General features: G+C 38.2%; 1 protein-coding gene across 1 annotated transcript; it reads left to right on the forward strand.

Moving 5' to 3' along the window:
- The first annotated feature begins 5,254 nt into the window (after positions 1 to 5,254).
- On the forward strand, positions 5,255 to 18,451 carry LOC147072998 (uncharacterized). The gene is made up of 6 exons (XM_085946205.1): positions 5,255 to 6,399; positions 8,027 to 8,234; positions 9,049 to 9,549; positions 10,368 to 10,555; positions 15,874 to 16,044; positions 16,529 to 18,451. Exons 1-6 carry the CDS (start codon positions 5,491 to 5,493, stop codon positions 17,777 to 17,779), a joined length of 3,228 nt encoding a protein of 1,075 aa, XP_085802331.1. The 5' UTR covers positions 5,255 to 5,490; the 3' UTR covers positions 17,780 to 18,451.
- The last annotated feature ends 853 nt before the right edge of the window (positions 18,452 to 19,304 follow it).

Here is a 19,304-nt window from a genome sequence, read left to right on the forward strand (position 1 = left end):
GTGGTCGTGTGCTCATCTTAGGTATAATCCTAGGCGTAAAACCCACTTAACGCAGCAAGTGTGGCTCTCGCGCAAAATTTCACAAGTGGCGCGTAAATCAACGAAAATACAACGTAATCAAATACGCCAGCGCCCACTGGATTTGACGACGCATTATACGCGCCCGCCGCATGAATCATCGTTTTTTCGCAAATCACCGCTTCTCGGCGATACGAATGAAAGAAAATACAATGGAGTCCATTCATTGAACACAGCGAGCAAAATCACGCTCTGGACGGCGTCGTCGATCGACGGGCGATAAGTCATTATATAATAACAGAGAACTCATTGTTTAATTTTATTGCATGTCCTATATTTCGCTGGTTGAATAATGTCGTCGTGAATATTAATTACAAGCCCCGAAATAATATAATAATTTTATTGCTTTGTTATGAGAGACGCTGTAATAATAATTATTTTGTGCTGCTTGGGCCGCTTATTACATAGGTGAAGGGTAATGCGCGGCAAGAGACGTGTGATTATGGTTATGAATAAACGCTTCATCCGCCGACTTCGCCCGCTCGACGCGTTCTATGGGCACTATGCCTAAGGAGACCCTTCTTCCAACAGTCCGGGAAGATGCCCCTGCTCATGCAGTCAGCATACAGCCCGACTATCTCATGAGGTGCTCGAAGCCACGCCCTTCTGGCAATCACATTGCTGATCCCATCAGGTCTGGGGGCTTTGCCCGCCCAGAGGCCATAAACAATTAATCCCACCTCCGACTGGGTAAGCTCAGGAGAATGGTGAGTCTCCAACGGCAAGATTGCAGATAGTCTTAGTTGACAGGTTCTGTAATCTTCATGTGCCGTAGGTATCTCCTGTGGAATTAGAGCTTCCAACAGTATGGATGCAGACTCTGCGCTGTCCATCGCAAAGGTGCCATCGGGGCACCGCATAGCCACCATGACTTTACCAGGCCTTGAGCCCAGCTTTATCACGCGGAAAGGCAGTCCCCACGGATTATAGCCCCCCATTTCAGAAACAAAATCCCGCCAGTGCTTTTTCTTGGCTTTATTTAACTCTTTTTTGAATTTTGCCCTTGCGGATTTATAAGCAATCTCCGTAGGTTCGTCATTTCTGGGTAAGTCGTTCTGAGATCTTCTAGCTCTTTGCAATTTTCTTTAGGCAAGTCTCATGGTCCTTCTCAAAGACGTCAATTTTGGTATCCACCATGGCGCAAGGTTGGGTGGCCTCAGAGAGGTCCTACCCAGCGTGGACTCCGCAGTTTGAGTAATGAACGCAGTCAAGTCATTGGCTCTTTGATGGAGATCGTCAGCCGACATGGCAGAGGCCAGTCCACCAATTTTGACGTCAAAAGCATCCCAATTGACACCGCTCGTCCGAAAGCGCCTGGGAAGTAGTACCTCGGTTTGGCTCAATGGGGCCGCATCTCCCGCAACTCTGAACAAAAATGTGATCAAACGGTGATCGCTAGCCACCGCGTCCGTGTGGACCTGCCAGTCCACGGCACGTCTGGCAACGCCATTGGATGTCAGAGTGACATCAATATGTGACTCACCATTTCTGGTGGAGAAAGTGGCCGGCCCGTCAGGGTCATTTAGCACCGTCAAATCAAAGGCGGCTAAGAGCTCTTCGAGTGGCTCAGGACTGTCCTTGTTACGTCTGGGCCCAGAGGGGGCCCAGAGCAAGGACTGGACGTTAAAGGCCGCCCCAACAATTATCTGCTTGCCTCTGCAAGCATATAAGATTTTCTCCAGTTGTGTTGTGCAATACAGTGTAGAAGAACTGTACTGAAAATACGCAGATATAACTACAATGGAGAGCCCCCTGTTATTAGCAATCTCCGCCACCGCGAAGAGCTCATTGGATAGATGCGAGAGATGCAACACAGTCAGTGCGGTGTCAATTACAAATATGTAAGCTAGAGATTTCGGGGTAGCTTGTATGATACGGCCACCGCTTAGGCCCCGATTGGGACCAAAGGCGTATGGCTCTTGTATCATAATTATGTCCGTATTCTGATCTCGAGCAACCTCAAGCAGCTCGGCAGATGTGGCTCGACCTCTGCCTACGTTGATCTGAGCGAAGGAGATCATTGCGGACAGTAATCAGTGCGGCTTCTTTCCTCCTCAATAGCGTGTAGGCGCGCGGGACAGTCGGGATCGGTGGCCAAGTGGCCGTTCGGCTTCTTGTAGCGCGTGCACGCAGGGCACTTGCCCGGTTCGTCAGCGGTGGGCAGTCTGCTCTGTCATGCCCTTCTCTAGTGCAGTGGCCACACGTTGTAACCTTAGCGTTGCAACCCTTCGCCATGTGTCCGTATAAGTGGCACTTTGCACACTTGACAACTCCGCAAAAATCACGCACAGGGAACGAATTCCACCCCATGAAAAGTCTGCTATCATTAAGCAGCGCCTCTCGAGCCTTTCCCGGGATCGACATTATCATATGACAACGTTCGGTCTTCGGTCCCGCCTTGTGGCTCAGTTTGGTTCCAGCGTAACCCTCAGATGCAAGGCCAGACGCCTCCTTGGTATTGTTTATGATTGCCTCCTTGAGCTGCTCTTCTGTCGTCTCAATGGGTACATTAAAAATTATGACGCGGGGAACTTTCTCCCCGCGACTTGGGCCTTTAAGCCGGCCTCAGTCAGCCCAGGGGCAGCCATGAGCCGCTTAGATTTTTGGGATGCACGATGATCCCGCCTCCCCGGATCTTGCGTACCCCGGTGATGTGCACTCCCAAAGTTTCAGGCACTATAGTTTTCATGACCGCTTCCTTTGTGGCAGTCGATTCTTGACCCTCCTTAGTCGGATAAAACATCACCCCCGGCCTGGCGACAGTTTTCGGAGGAACTGGTGGCCATTCGGAGACTCTAGTTGGTTGAGCCTCTCTACGGGTTACGTCACTCCAAAGAGCCCTGGGAGGAACATTAAAAGGAGCCTGGATGATGGCTCTCATTAAGGAGGCACGATCCTTCACAATTGCCTTGTGCGCCTCCAGCTCTATCGCCATGGCCCACGTTTCAGTGATTGCCATCTCAAGCTCCTCGGCTACTGCGTTCACGGTTGCTCTGGCAATACGACTGTCCTTCTAGAGGGTGGCAAGCGCCCTCTTGATGGCAATCGTCGCCCTGGACGCACTCTCCTGAGACTCAGAGAGAATACTCAAAGCCACGGGACTGATCTCCTCGCAAGATGCTGAGGCTGAACCAGCCCTTGACTTAACGCCCTTGCCCTTTGAAGTGGAAGCGCTCTGCTTGTCTTTCTCTTTTTCTTTATCAGGCCTTTTATCCTTGACCTTGGGAACCTACTTTGGGTCACCAATACCCTCAGCCACGTCCGACTTCCGTTTCCTAGTGGACATTCCTTCCGCTTGCATGGGGTCCCCTTTGTGGTTGACCATGGCGCTAGGTAACACTCGTCACACGTTACTCACTTTATCAATAACAATTACAATTTATCGCACAATAAATATTATTGTTACAATAATTAGGCAACTATTATTAAACGAATTAAAAGTCACAATTCCCGGGAAAGTCCAAGGGGAAAACACACAAAAGTTTCACAAATCTATTCCAAGGGCAGGCGAAGGTATTAGTGATGAAACGGGATCAAAAACTTGTGAATAGCAGGGTCAAAATTGAAGATAACGAAAGCGAAATAATAGCTATGCAAAAACACGTCCGCACGGCTCGACATTTCAATCTCTTCTAGTAAGTTCGGGACTCTAAAAATTTAACTGAAATCGTTAAAAAGTCTTATGCGTTTTATGCATGTCCACAAGGTCCGTAATAAATTGGCGAGAGAAAATGCGCACGTCCATTTGTGACGGAACGTAATAAAACGATTTGACGTACGGCACGCGTGACAGATTAAACGTGGTAAAATGTGTTAAAAAACGACTTGACGTACGACACGCGTTAAAGATTGGACGCGACTAACCTCACTCTTTCCGCCGTTCGCTACGCGACTTTAGACACACGATTATTCCCGCGCGACATCGCGCACACAAGACTTTCACGCAGACAAGATTGTGTGTGTGCGGCCGCTAATATCTTTGATAATATTTTACTCTCCGAGTTGTTAGATTTCGTCCGTCGATCACTACGTAAATTTGATTTGACAATACGCAATCATTTGGACCGAAAAAATCTGTAATTGTTTTAAACATTTTTATTGATTAATTTGTTAATTTACACATTAGAAAATGAGAGATTTATCAATTAATTTTTATATTTGTATTTATGAAATTCGTAAAAGAAAACGTAAAATTTGTATTGTTTTCACTGTTATTGCACAGTATTTTATGCAAGTCTAAATTTTTTATTAATAACATAAAAATATAGGATAATCGGAAGACATTTTATTAGGTACGATAATCGCACCTTTGACTTATTTGACAGCTCGACTGGCTTATTCGTTCGTTGAACAGTAGCAGAGCATAATGCTAATTATTATAGTATAAGCTAATTATTAATAATAATTAATTGTCCTCGGACTTTTGTAATAATAATATGATGGCGATATAATATTTCCTTAGTACCTAGGTACCTATAGTATTATTATTTTATGTTGGTACTGCGTTAAAAACTCTCATCAAACTTTTGGGTACAGGAAATAAATGTTACCTCCCCAAAATAGTTGTCATCAATGGTTCTGCGCCAAAATCGTTTCCCTGTTCAGAAAAAAAATCCAAATAATATGATATATTATAATATTATCAAAGAGATTGAAGACCAACCGTCCAATCTGTTTGATTTATACACACATTATTCTAATCGGAAAAGTGGCACTTATTTGTACATTAATTTTGTTATCATATTATTGGTTTTAGAGAATACAATCAAATAGATTGACGCCGTCAAACCGCTTTCGGTATAATTCTAAACTATTGGACTTTTTCTGGCAAAATTTTATTAGGGTTGTTTCATTAAATTCTAATGGTTTAGCGTAAAAAAAGCTTATTGTAAAATTTGTAGGTAGGTACCTAGTAAGTACGTATTGATATTTTAGTAATAATAAAATTGTACGTTCGTTTTTATGTCAGCACCGTAAGTTGGGTGAAATTAAGCCACAAAACGAGATATGAATAATAAATTGAGATTCGTAGGTAATAAAGTTGTCATAACTGGTACATATTTAATTAAATAAATTCTGATGATAAAGTTGTTGACGGGGCGCTAATGTCAGTGCTACTCGACGCTCTTGTTGCTTGACAAAAAATATATTATAATCTATAACGTATATTGGCAGCATTGATAAAAGTTTTACGAACATGGACAGACTCCCGCGCATTTAGATTTCATTGTTTTGTTTTATTAGGTTATCCGTCATCTGGTACATTTACGAATTTATTTATAAGTTTAAAGAAATGCATATTAGAAAGATCTTTTGAGTAAACAATTTACAAGTATGATGTGAAAAGTGTCAATTAATATATGAATCATTTATTTCATCGTGGAAAAGTATAATCTTTGTTGTTTTAAGAAAATGAAAGTTGTCGATATGTCAGCTGAAAGTGGGACCGCCTCTCCAAATGTGAAGAAAATGAAACAAGCCCGATTACCGTTTCAAGTTATCGGGGCTGATTCTGCGAAGACGGAGTCTCCGCCTCCGAAGAAGCGAAAATTATCTGTACAAAACGATGACGTCCCGGTTAAAATTGGAAAACTTTCACACAAGGAGAATGAACTGTCCGCGAAAACTGTCATCGAATCGGTTATCGTGAGTGACGACGAAGAGAAACCGTCCGCCCCTGAAGAAAGTCCCGCGGACGATACCCTAGAATCCGGACTCCCTAATCCTTTAGTGATCTTTGTGGGCGCAGCCCTGCAACGAAAATTAAGGAAAAGAACTAATACAATAGAAACGTTGGCCAAAAAGAAAAGTAAAGTTTCTCAAAAAAGTCCACTCAGTAAATCTAAGTCAAAAAACAGTGTTAAGAAAACGACTGCGACGAGGAGTGCGGCAGCCGAGACGGCCATCGTCAAAGGTGTGACGACTGAATCTGAAGATGTTATAAACTTAATTAAAGACGATGTCGTGATGGTTGATGAAACGAGTCAACCTAGTGACCCTGTGAACGGGGAGAGTGCTCCGGTGTCCTCGGTTAACGATCCAGCGTCAGAAGACACGGTTAGCGAAAGTGCGTCCCCCGAATCCGAACAAACTCGAGTCTCGGATACGGTAAAAGATTCATCTCAGTCCGATAAACCGGTTGAATGTGTCGGTTCACCGATGAGAAATGTACAGAACAAGGAAGAGTTCACGACGCCCAAGACCAGTAAGAAGCCGGCGGAATCCAAGAGTGAGAATTCGGAAGAAAATGCTTGCTCTGATACGACGGTTGATAGTTCTCCGAATGTTTCTTTTGACCATAAGAAATTAACTCCGAAACAGGTATAATTATTTGGTTCTTTTTACTGGTTCTCCGCCGTCGCTCCATCTGTCGGTGAGCGCAGTGTTTGCCAACCGAACTATAATTATAGTACATTTTGGTCCGCGTAATATTAAAAAGTATAGTACTTACGTCAAATATACCACAATTTTGAAAAATGGAATGAATAGAATTCGCCGGTTAGCATTTTTCGGTCGTAATAGGTGTTTAAATAAAGTAGGGTATCGGAATTTCTCGAATTCTCCGTTATGTTTATGTGACAAACAAATAACTTACATATTATTCAATACGTCCTATAATTTTTGCCGAAATACTATCATTTCTTGGACCGCGTACTATAGTTCGATGACAAAAAGATAGCTGAATTCCAAAATGGCGACTGACAGCTAAAGACGGCGGAGGACCAGTCACAACCACGAATGACTTTACTCCGCCTTGTGAAATTTAACTAATCTAACTAATTTCTTCAGACATTCGCATTGGTTAATCTCAAAATGAGTATGCGGTGCAGTATGTTTTTTTTCCGGCAGGTTCGCCACTAAATATCGCACAGTCCAATTGTCTTGTGAAAATTCAGAAGTTTGTGATCTTTTTTAATCCATGCATGCGCAATCTGCAATAACATTTGCAATAACAAAGAAATGTTACTCTTACTTACTGCTTACTCTTGCAGAGTGAGATTGGCGACACTGTCAGCACCTTTACGTGTAAACAGTTATTATCAATTTAGTACCTTTTCACCGCGGAAGGCACAGCTGTTGTGGCCTCATTAGTTGGCCATTCGATATAATTAGCATGTTATTTAAATGGGGTAATTACTTAAATGCTCCGCGGTGAAAAGGTTAAAATTAAAAAATTAAAAAAATTAAAATTAGGTATAGATCGACCAGTAAAAGTTGTCAGCTGAGTGAGGGCGCCACATGCTCACATTTGACATATCATTCAATACTTTCTATACTGTAAGTAATGAGCTTAGTTCTAAATTCGAACACCTGACGATTTATGATGGTATCCTATTTAGTCATGCAAACTTTTTATATTAAACAATATAGCGATTTAAAAATGATTTCAGTGTGTTTGTTTATAATAATAGGTATTATAATAATAAAATTATTAAAAGTGTTTGTTAATATTTCATGATGGTTCATCTAAATTCTAAGTAATAATGCTTATTTATCTAAAATGTTTATGACAGTAATGCATTGACAGTGTTTTTATCTGAGTACAACCATTGAAAGAAGTGTGCACTATGCTACAGATGAATCGGCAATGTTAAATCTTACGGCTAATTTAATCATCAGCCTTTGTGACCCTTTTTTAAACTTTTACAAATATGAAAGCTCCATTTGCATAGAAGGCGACTTTCTCTTTCTGTATAGAGATGAAGCCTAACCGTATGAAGGTGATGGCATAACAGATGACTGAAAACACTGATAATTATCAACAAAAAAAACCCCGAAATGATGGGCAGCATTATTATATTTCTTTGCGCATAAAAGTACCACTTGCATCAAACTGAAGTCGCTTTCAGCATTTTATAAGGATATCACCGCTGGTTCGTGTGAAAGAAGATATAACATCTTTAGGTAAAATATATTTTTCTTTATTTTAAACTTTATTTCATTCCAGTTACAAAAAAGGTTAGAATCGACCAAGAAGCAACAGGAACGAGAACGTGAAAAGCAAGAGAGAGAAAAGAAAAAGCAGGATGAAAAAGATGAACGAAACAAACAGAGACTGGAAAAAGAGGAACAAAAGAAGAAAGAGAGGGAGGAAAAAGAGGAGCAGAAGAGGAAGGAGAGGGAAGAGAAGGAACGCTTAAAAGAAGAAGAGAAAAGTAAGTTTCTTTACTGTAATAATGTATTCGTTTCGTATGTAGATTGTCAGGTGGCATTGAGCGACGACATTTACCTGACTGTGATGTACATCGATAATATTGTAGTTTTTCAAATTGTAACACTACACGGATCGCATACATATTTAGGTATGTTCCAGTATTTCAAATCAAACGAATTCAACTAAACGGTTGCTGGAATGCACCTTTTATATCATCATCGGCCAGGGTTGATCTTGCGTTAACGGCTTCCTTAACTTTTCGCTGCCACATGTCTACTAAATTCATTCCATACAGTCAGTCTATCCGGCGGGTCCCATGGTGACCCTGCGGCTATTAAGTGGCCCTCAGATATGACTGTTTATCCAGTGGATGAGTGGTGCGATCGGCCTGTTGCCATTTCATCAGTCGGGTGACGTCAATCATATCACATTATCCTTTTGGGGGGTTTCTTTGCTTCTTTCGTGGTATTTCTGTGTTATGCTTACCATGTAACTTTCTGTACCGCATTATGCTAATCTTAATTTTTGAATCTCACAGGCTCCATGTTTCACTTGAATCTTGAATCGGTTCATAAGTCAACACTTTGGGCACAATGAGAGGTCGCTTTTGAAAAAAGCAAGCATCTTTGTTCTGTGCGACAGTGAGCAGTCTAGTAATGCATTCTTTTGTCCATGGACATGGTTATTGACCTACTTCAGTTGGGTGCTTTTGATGAGGAACAATTTCTGACCAGTCCAGCATATTAACACATATTAATAAGATAGCATCAAAACTGTTCATTTCAGTAAATTGTTGACACGTCGCATATTTTCAGAACTGAAGGAAAAACAAGAAGAAGATAAACGAAATGAAAAGAAACGTGAAAAAGAAGCAAAAGATGAAGAGAGGCGCAAGAAAGAAATGGAGAAAGAAGAAGAAAAACGGAAAAAAGAGATGGAGAAAGAAGAAGAAAAACGAAAAAAAGAGTTGGAAAGAGAAGAAGCGGAAAACAAGAAAAAGAAAGTTTCGGCTGCCTTTGTCAACTTTTTCGTAGCCAAGGAATCAAAAAACACATCTGAATGTCCTGTGTCGGAAAAAATCATCAAGAATGATTACTTATCAAATTTCACCATCAAATCGGACATGCGGTTGGCGCCCATCGTTCGTAATCCACTCAATGAAGGACGGAAGAATCAGTTGGATTTACACCTCGCAGAGCAGAAGATCAAGATGGAAGACCTCTATGTGACCCAGTTGAGAATGAAGGAGTGGTCAGGGAAGACATCTGACAAAACGTGGCCTCTCGCCGACCTCAAGAACGATGTCTTCATTGTCGGTAAGGCATATTTTATTTGTGCATTTTTTGTACTGCCGATGGCTGAATTGCATTTCAGTGGCCATGAGCTTTTAAATTTTTTTTTTACGAAAGCAGTTTATTCCATATAGACAATTATAATAAATACCTTTTTCTGTCGGTGCATCGGCTTTTCGATCCAATAATCGTTAATTGAAAATTAGAAATTTTCATACATTTTGATGCACCATTATCACAAACTAAGATTATATGAGGTACTTAATAATATTAGGTTGGGGTAGGTTAGGTTAGGTTAGGTTTGGTTTGGTTTGGTTTGGTCTGGTCTAAAAAGAAACTTGTAAAATCCCATGGCCACCTCTGCAGCACATTTATTATTCTCTATTACAAATAATCATATTATATATGTACAAATGATGGCCTGCAACTTTGCAATTTAACAAATACGGAAATACAAGGTAAATGGATATACAGAAAGAAGAAATAAACTGATTCTAGAAATAGACTGATTTGAATGTAACTACATCTCTATAGACAACGGTCGGTCTCTACCTGCACCTCATCACGTCACCGATGCTATTTGACCGTTTTACCTATGAGTGCGTTATTTTCAAGCAATTTTAGAATTGGTATTGACCGATCACCCTGCCTTCTTCAATCTAACAGACTGGTATTATACCCCAAATTTTTCATTCACCATTGACATTTCTTTCCGCTACACCATTTCTATTCTTATAGAATGAATATGGAACTCTACGGTTGTTAGTTATTCGATCTATCCATCGGGACACTTCATTTGTAATCAGAACTGTCTTTTTCATCTAGTCTTATAATTTTTGCAGAAGACAACCTGCCACCGGTAGAGGAATCGAAGGAGGGCAATCTAATAATCCTGGAAGCGAACCCGACCGGTGAAATCCTCAAACCCAAATTGCTCGGCTTCTCCGAAAACAGACGGCCGCCTTACTGGGGCACCTGGCGGCGAAAGAGCGCATTCATCAACGGAAGAAGGCCTTTTGCTCTGGATAAGGTATTAGAATTATTATACATTTCACTATCACTATGAATGTGATCGGTTCTGTCACCGATTAACAGAGTAGTACACTTAATTTTTCAAAAACTTTCGTTCCTGAAATGTTGACTGAATTGAAATGTACGTCTGATTCGCAGATATCTCGCCATCCGCCAATTTTCATATTAAAAAAAAATACATTGATGGAATTTTTATTCCATACTTAGATTTTGTACAATAATTTTCCAATTCTGTTCAAAAATTTCACCCCACAAGCATCTTTTAAAGCGAGAGTTAACACAATGCTTACGGGCCCTTTTAATTAATTTTGTAATTAACGTGTTAATTTGCATTTGAAAAGCAATTAGCAAAAACACAATTTTGTGCGGCCCGTAAGCATTGGGTTAAGTGCAATAGCGGCCTTAAGCCTGACAACGGGGTAGGTCAATTTTGAATATATTATTTTAATTTGCCTTTTCGTTGTATACCTAAAAGACGTATCGCAAATTAGCTTTTTATACATTATAGAAGAAGTACTAGAAATTTTTATATGTAGGTTACTTTTATATGTAGGTTTTAAAAATTTCCATTTTTCACGTTGTCAACTCATCGTTAACCGAAATTGCACCCAACACGTTATAATTTTTTGTAAATTAGGTCAAAAACCAAACTTTGTGTGTCTATTTATACACCTAATAACTCTTGTACTTAATACTATTTAAGGCGAAGTCTTCACTGAGCCTTTTTTAAGGCACCTAGCGGAAAAATACGAAGCTTGCAATTTGAGACATTTTTTTGATAATTTACAATTTCAACTGTATTAATGAATAAATATGTATCTGGAAACATTAAAAATAAAAATATTTTTTATTTTAAGTCAAAGACAAACTTACAATTGTAAAAAATGTAATAAAATGTGAATTTGTTCTATCGGTCCGCACCCTATTATTACATATACTTTATGGTCATATTTATTATTAAAATTTAGTTATTAAGTTTTATAAGCATCACCTAAGAGATTTTTGACTAATTCATGATTTTAATATTTTTTATATTTATTTTAAAAAACATCATAGGTATAACTTGAAATCCTTTTTATTTATATCAAATCGAGCATTAATATTGTAGCCATACCGAAATTAGATAACTAAGTATCGTATTTATATCTGTTACATATTCATATCATTTGTTATAATAGTTTAACTCCGTCCAATTAGAAATCTTGGCTACTGATGTGTGTCTGAACGGCCCCACGCCTCTTAGACTTAGTTATGGAAATGTAATGGAAAACATGCCGTGAAGGAAGGAAATGCCGAGAAAAAGAATGCAGGTTCATAAATGGGTGACTACCACTGAAAAGGGTCGACAATTAAATTTCGAAGTTGAAGTGACGACACTGGAATATAACATTGAGTGTTTATTACCGTTTTTGTTTACGTCTCGTGATTCAGCCGTCTAGAAATGGGCTTGTAACTAATAAAAAAAATGGTATAGGTACAAAAAAAATACTGAATGGTATTACGTCCGCCATCTCTGTAAAAACCCCGAAATATTTTTTTTCCATCATGCTTTTACTTCTTGCACATGTCATTCAACCATCTGTCGATAGATCTTGCAACCAAATATTAAATTTCATATTTATTTTTCACAGTAAAGATATGCCTATGTGAGGACGCCACGTAGGCGTCACCGGATCGTAACGTTCGGCTTGCAAAGGACGCCAATGTGGCGTGACCGGACCGTAAAGTGTTAATATAAATATTTTATTTATATTTATAAAAATAATTATTTGATATAAATAAAAAGGATTTCAAGTTATACACATTTATATTTTTTATAAAAATCGATGTTTTTTAAAATAGATATAAAAAATATTAAAACTATGAATTTGTCAAAAATCGCTTAGGTGATGCTTAGAAAACTTAATAAACTAAATTTTAATAATAAATATGACCATAAAGTATATGTAATAATAGGGTGCGGACCGATAGAACAAATTCACATTTTATTACATTTTTTACAATTGTAAGTTTGTCTGTGACTTAAAATAAAAAATATTTTTATTTTTAATGTTTTCAGATACATATTTATTCATTAATACAGTTGAAATTGTAAATTATCAAAAAAATGTCTCAAATTGCAAGCTTCGTATTTTTCCGCTAGGTGCCTCTTTAAAAAAGGCTCAGTGAAGACTTCGCCTTAAGAACATAAGATTAAAACAATCAAACACATTTAATAAAAACTCCGTTATAATACCTAGTGTTATGGAATGGCGGGATCATTTATATATAAACACTTTTTATATTTCAACTGATCTTATTAGAAGGTAACTTTATGATTAATATAGCAGATTACATTTTAATCGGTAACTTGTATACAATGGTTTAATACAGAAAATGCAGTCGATGGGTTTTACTCAAAGGTTGGATTTAAACTGAACTACAATTAATAACATATGAAACTTTCAGACAACAATGGTCAGTTTGAAATAATAAGCGACAACAAATAAGAATAAAAAGGTTTGCCGCACAAATGAGACCTTGAAACCACAGAACAAAACTCTTGAAACATTTAAGGAAAAATTTATATCATTCTGTTTCATTTTACATATTGAAAATAGTATAGCTGTCTCGTTTACAGCAATGACCAAAATTTAGTGTATGCAAGCGATAAGCGATAAAACAATATGAAAAAAAAGGCGTGTTTTGTGCTTTCTTTCCGTCTTACATATGGGAAATGAGAGAGAAAGAAATATTATTAAGAAATATGAATCTTGGCGTTCATGAAATTGACCGAGAATTGAACGAAACGCTTGTGAGAGTTGAGATACGTGTACATATAAATTAGCGTGCGTCACGTTACAATCGCTCGCCAAAACGGAAAGAGGCGTAGGATAATAATATATAGGAGATAATTGACATTGTATAATGTATATAGATTGCAAGATATTTATTTTTGGGAGGTCATTGACTATTTGACCCAAGCAGCCAGCCGCCCATGGTTAAGTGTAGTCACTTTAACTGTATTAACTTTACTGTTAATTCTTGTGCAGCTATTCATAGCCGTTTGCACTTTAGCACGTTTCTGTTATTTTCATTGGTCTAAATTAACACGGAAGGCATTCCATACACAAGGCAGTTATCTATAAATTTAGGTTGGTAGATATGTCAGTCAAATTCGGGTACGTTCGTGCTGGCGTATCCACCCGAACTCCAAAATTTTGTATTGAAGCGTCAAACATATCCACATAACCTACAATTGTATTAGTCATGTCACTATGATTGCATCATGTAGTAAAACAAAAATGTTACTACTAGCCACTCGATATTTGACAGTTCGTGAGGGACTATAAATTAAGGCGGTGGCTGTGACTTAATTATCTTGCATCTTAATTCTTAATATGTAAAATTGACAGACTCTCTATCTTGCTCTAAACCTAAACGTTAACGGCCCACGTGCTCGTCGTAGGTCAAAATTGAGTTTTTATTGTATTTTCAAACCATGATCCTGGACACTCCTTAAACTTTGTAGATAATCTATTTATATAATTTTGAAGCCTTATTATCCTTTATAGTTATTTTAAACATTTGATGACTGCATAAAGTATTTTTGTTACATAAAATAGTATTCTTTTAAACCTCTCGCTCTAATGTTTTAGAATATAGTCATATTTCGGTACATAACTGTGCAGTGGTGTTAAGATTTTTTACGTTTATTAATTTTTAAACGCATTTATGAAACCATTAGTATAATTTATTACGAGATAATTTTTGTAAAATATTCACGATAAAAAATTATATTGATAATCTCTGTGATCCCAAATTTGACAAGAATTAGGCATTTTATTATTCAAAAAATTGGCAAGATTAACACATTTGAAGATGATTCTAAAGATACTTATTATAAGCTATGTCTTTGACCATTTAAGTGTGATAAACATCTTATGAATAATGATTGCTTTATAATAATTATTGACCTAAGAATAAGGTAGTGTTTTTTTGAAATACGCCATTTCTTTTGTCATTCCCTAGTGGTTAAGCTACAACATACGGCCGTAGCCATAAATTGATAAACTATAATTTAAGTAGGGAGTAAAATTATGTTAACGCGCGTATTTGAACATGTACCTAACCGAATTTTTTTTTTTTTTTTTAAACATTACATGTTCAAACACGCGCGTTAATATCATTTTACTCTCTACTTTAATTATAGTTTGTCAATTTATGGCTACGGCCGTATGTTGTAGCTTAACCACTAGGGAATGACAAAAGAAATGGCGTATTTCAAAAAAACACTACCTTATTCTTAGGTCAATAATTATTATAAAGCAATCATTATTCATAAGATGTTTATCACACTTAAATGGTCAAAGACATAGCTTATAATAAATATCTTTAAAATCATCTTCAAATGTGTTAATCTTGCCAATTTTTTGGATAATAAAATGCCTAATTCTTGTCAAATTTGGGATCACAGAGATTATCAATATAATTTTTTATCGTGAATATTTTACAAAAATTATCTCGTAATAAATTATACTAATGGTTTCATAAATGCGTTTAAAAATTAATAAACGTAAAAAATCTTAACACCACTGCACAGTTATGTACCGAAATATGACTATATTCTAAAACATTAGAGCGAGAGGTTTAAAAGAATACTATTTTATGTAACAAAAATACTTTATGCGGTCATCAAATGTTTAAAATAACTATAAAGGATAATAAGGCTTCAAAATTATATAAATAGATTATCTACAACGTTTAAGGAGTGTCCAGGATCATGGTTTGAAAATACAATAAAAACTCAATTTTGACCTTCGACGAGCATGTCCCCCCTTAACACAGCCAAGAGAAGGGCTGTTAAAAGATCTACGCTATTGATGGTAGTTTGTCATATTTATGTATTGAGGTATTATAATTGTTTATTTCAATGTGAATGGCAAGTATTTTCTGGTAAAAATCTGTTAGAACCTCCATATTATGCTTAACATACGAAGAAATATGGTAATTTACTTACTTTCTTAATGAAACTCATTAATAAAATTAATATCTAGAGACCGAAAACTATAATTTGGGACGCAGCATTGGCAGTAGGTGTTGCAATGTGAATATTGCCGGTGCAACGCGAGCTAACAGTTCTCCAAGCTACTGCACCTCCGGTTATAGTTATCGGACTTTGCCGCTTAAATTATCTTTTTTTTTATCAGTTGACAATGTCCTCGTAAGTCAGTGACGGGCGATAACCCGGTATGAACCCAGTCTATTTATTAAATACTCTTGTTTTATTTTAACTGATATATAGTAGTATGTGTTGATATCGCTTTCATCCTTCAGAATCAATTGGATTACTCCTGTGACTCGGACGAGGAGTGGGAAGAAGAAGAACCGGGGGAGAGTGTGGGAGGAAGCGTAGCCAGGGGAACGGACGACGACGAAGAGGAGAACGACAATGAGTACGATGTGGACAACGACTTCATGGTGCCGCACGGATATCTCAGCGAGGAGGTCCCCACTTTTACTTATTTTCCCATTTTGACAATACATAATATATCCTTGTGTACTTCTACCTTCTTTTCTCGACCTTTCTGGCTCATTGCAGAGGCCATTTTCTAGAGAATATATCGATCTGTCGAAATCGTCATACATAGTGATATCATCAAGAGCACTATTTTAGGTTTACATTTCTTTGTGGAATTTGAAACTCAGATAACATAGTGATTATTAATAGTTTGCTTGAGTCATAGATATTAATAGTTAAGAGCTTATATTGTGTATTAGGCATTGTCATTATTACTTCCAGCCTTTGTCGATCCATTGCTGACTTGAATATTTCATCGAACCCAACCGATTCAGGGGTATTGTACCTCCCGGGTATCACCGGTTTGTCAAGTGATTGTATTGTAATACAAAATGATCATATTACTCCCTATGGTATAATATGTAGTAATTTAATCTCTTTGACTGATGGTTTTTTGTAAATCGTGTGCAGGAGGCGCTGGGGGAAGAAGATCAAAATGATTTCTCTCCCGAAACGCAGAAGGCCAAACTCAAAGTACTGGAGTACGAGTTCCAAAACGAGATGAAGAAAACAACAGAGAAGCTGCACCCTCGACTTATCGGAATCTACTGGCAGACAGCCGACGGCCACCGACCGCCTCTGTGCGCCGAAGCCGTTTGGAATTATCTCAATATCAGAAAGATGCTCACGACTGAAGGTCAAGTTTGCATCACCGCTGCTGATGAGAGCAATGATTTGGAAACAGACGACGCGTCCAAAAACACTGAAAAATCGGCAATTAAAAAACAAAAAATCACTGAGGGTATGGTTCCTGAATTGATAAGACTCGTTCACGGAAATACAAACAATAGAGGTTTCCTCGCCAACGAATTTCAACTGCACGTTGCCACTATGAAGAAAGCTGATACCAAAGAAATAATCGGCGAAAGCCAAACTTCACCTCTACCTTCGGACATCTCCAAGATCAGCATCAGCAGAAAGATTAACGAGATATCTAATTGGATGGCCTGTCCCGATGAAGGCCCCATGTTATCCAAGACCTGCTGGTATGTCAACAGGGAAGTCAGGGAGAAGTATGACATGTCCCATTTGGAATTGCCCAATGCCTGGTGCTACACTCTGACTCCTAAGAGGAAATCGGACACCTTGAGACAGAAACTGTCCAAAGACAGAGCCAACAGAAAGAGTGGGAATGTCGCCGAGGAGCCGCCCAACCCTAAAAAAAAGTCCGCATTCAATATCAAAAAGTTCACCAAACAGATGACAGATGAAGAGAGAAAAAAACAGTTCATCGCGCCGAGTCCAATAAACACCTGCAGCATTGCCAACAGTCGAGATACCAATGTGGGAGCTAAAACTGACTCGATCGCCGACCCGCCGGTGAAAAAACGAGTGAATTTACTATTTTCCGGTCCACGAGGAAAGTCCCTGCCTCAGAGTTCGGTGCCCGCTGAAAAGGTTACGAATGCGGCCGCGCCGCCTCCTGACTCTTCCGTAAGAGTGAAACCCGTGACAGTCAAGCTCGCCGATCCGCAAAAGAAGAGAGTTCAGATTCTCGCGTCGGGTCCCATTGGCCACGACATTCCGAAGACCGTCAAGGCCAATTTGATGACGCAGTTTTTGAAAACAATCAGCACGGACGAGTCGAAAAAGAGAACAACTTCCGCCGAGTTCGATTCTCGGACAGACGTCGAAGAAGATTGTATCATATTGAGCGATTGATAATTTCATATTAATTTTGGAATCCACGATTTTGATGTCACGTTTTTTTTTTTTTTTTAACATTTTCAGTTTTCCTAATCGATGTTTGGGAAACTGTGCTCGCTAGAAGATGTAGTTTATCAGAGTTTACATGAAAAAGTATTTATTGGTATGATAAGAGATACCGTCGGACGGCAAGTCATCGATTGTGCGTTATATCATCCGAGACTCTAAAATCTAGTTGCATCATCGTCGACCCGTGGTCCGTCGTCATTTCCAGTGTTGATATCTTTCCTATTTAAAGATTTTTATTATTCGCAATATAATTTTGTAAATTATATCTTTAACCTTGTATTAATGTGAAAAGTAGCATTTATTTTGTTCATCTGTCTGCTCGCTTTTCTTTTCAGTGAAACTGAATTTGGAATGCAAATAAGGCTTTTTTATATATCGTACAATAAATAGACTGCTATTGCAACGATAGAATGAGAACTTTTTGGATAAGACGGCAGAGGAGATGGAGATGTTAAGAGATAATTGTTAGGAATTTGTGTAATCATTAATTAAATAATACATAATCAACAATGAGGTGTTTTATGTCTTTATTTTAATAAAATTTGATGTCAAGAGTAAATGTTGCATAGTACAATAATATATACACAATAAACAGTTTATGAGATACCATACATACATACATTATATTTATAATAAAGTAAAAATGATGGCTTTGTAGAAACCATTGTAAAGCACAATGTACTAACATTAAGATACCTAGTAAATCTAAGCTAAAAACAGCAAAAGTTGACCAGAAATTGGAATGTTGCCGTTGTAGTGTCGGCGAACAACTTCTCTATTATTTAGTACAAATACTGTCTTAAAAAGAACGAAAACAATCGCATAACGGCAACGCAACAAGGCAATATCAAAATAATCAGGCGATGCTAATATAAAACGAGCATCGAGGCGCCGGCGTAAGCGACGTCCACGACAAACGGAGGGATTTACGCGAACGCCTCGACCCTCGGAACATGCAGAATACTTAACGGTGACAGCATTACAACGCACCGGACTTTTTCAATGAGGTTGCCATCTTGGATTTTGTGTTAATGTAGTCAATGTAATGAGTCAAAACAGTGCTGAATGGTTTCACCGTGTACCATTGAACCGATCAGGTCTCAGAAGTGTGAACACATTCGTGTTTCGCCTGACCGCCCTCATCTTGCGGTGCTACAAAAATGATCTACACACTACACAATAAAATACCATCAATTAAAATGAAACATCTGTAGCACTCCATTAGCATGATTTAACAAGAATCAGACTTCTTTTGTCCGATTAGGATTCCAACATTGTCATCCGGCCGGGTTTAAATTATGTAGATCAAGTGCTACAGATATATTTTGTTTTATTTTAATTAACATGTATTTCTACTGAAAATTGACGGTTAACACCGCATTAAAGGGTGATAAATATTAGGGAAACATCCGTCCTGTTGACTTTTGGTTCGGTTTATTTTTAAAGTTGTCTGTTTTAAAATGAAATCCAA

The sequence above is a fragment of the Rhyacophila brunnea genome, unplaced genomic scaffold (genome assembly GCF_057557595.1).
Source record: "Rhyacophila brunnea isolate RB1 unplaced genomic scaffold, BYU_Rbru_1.0 scaffold_19, whole genome shotgun sequence".
Lineage (NCBI taxonomy): Eukaryota > Metazoa > Arthropoda > Insecta > Trichoptera > Rhyacophilidae > Rhyacophila > Rhyacophila brunnea.

Coding starts and splice junctions, on each gene's coding strand:
- LOC147072998 (XM_085946205.1), top strand. CDS start 5,491: ATGAAAGTTGTCGATATGTCAGCTGAAAGTGGGACCGCCTCTCCAAAT. Junction 6,400..8,026: donor AGAAATTAACTCCGAAACAG/GTATAATTATTT, acceptor ATTTCATTCCAG/TTACAAAAAAGGTTAGAATC. Junction 16,045..16,528: donor ACGGATATCTCAGCGAGGAG/GTCCCCACTTTT, acceptor AATCGTGTGCAG/GAGGCGCTGGGGGAAGAAGA.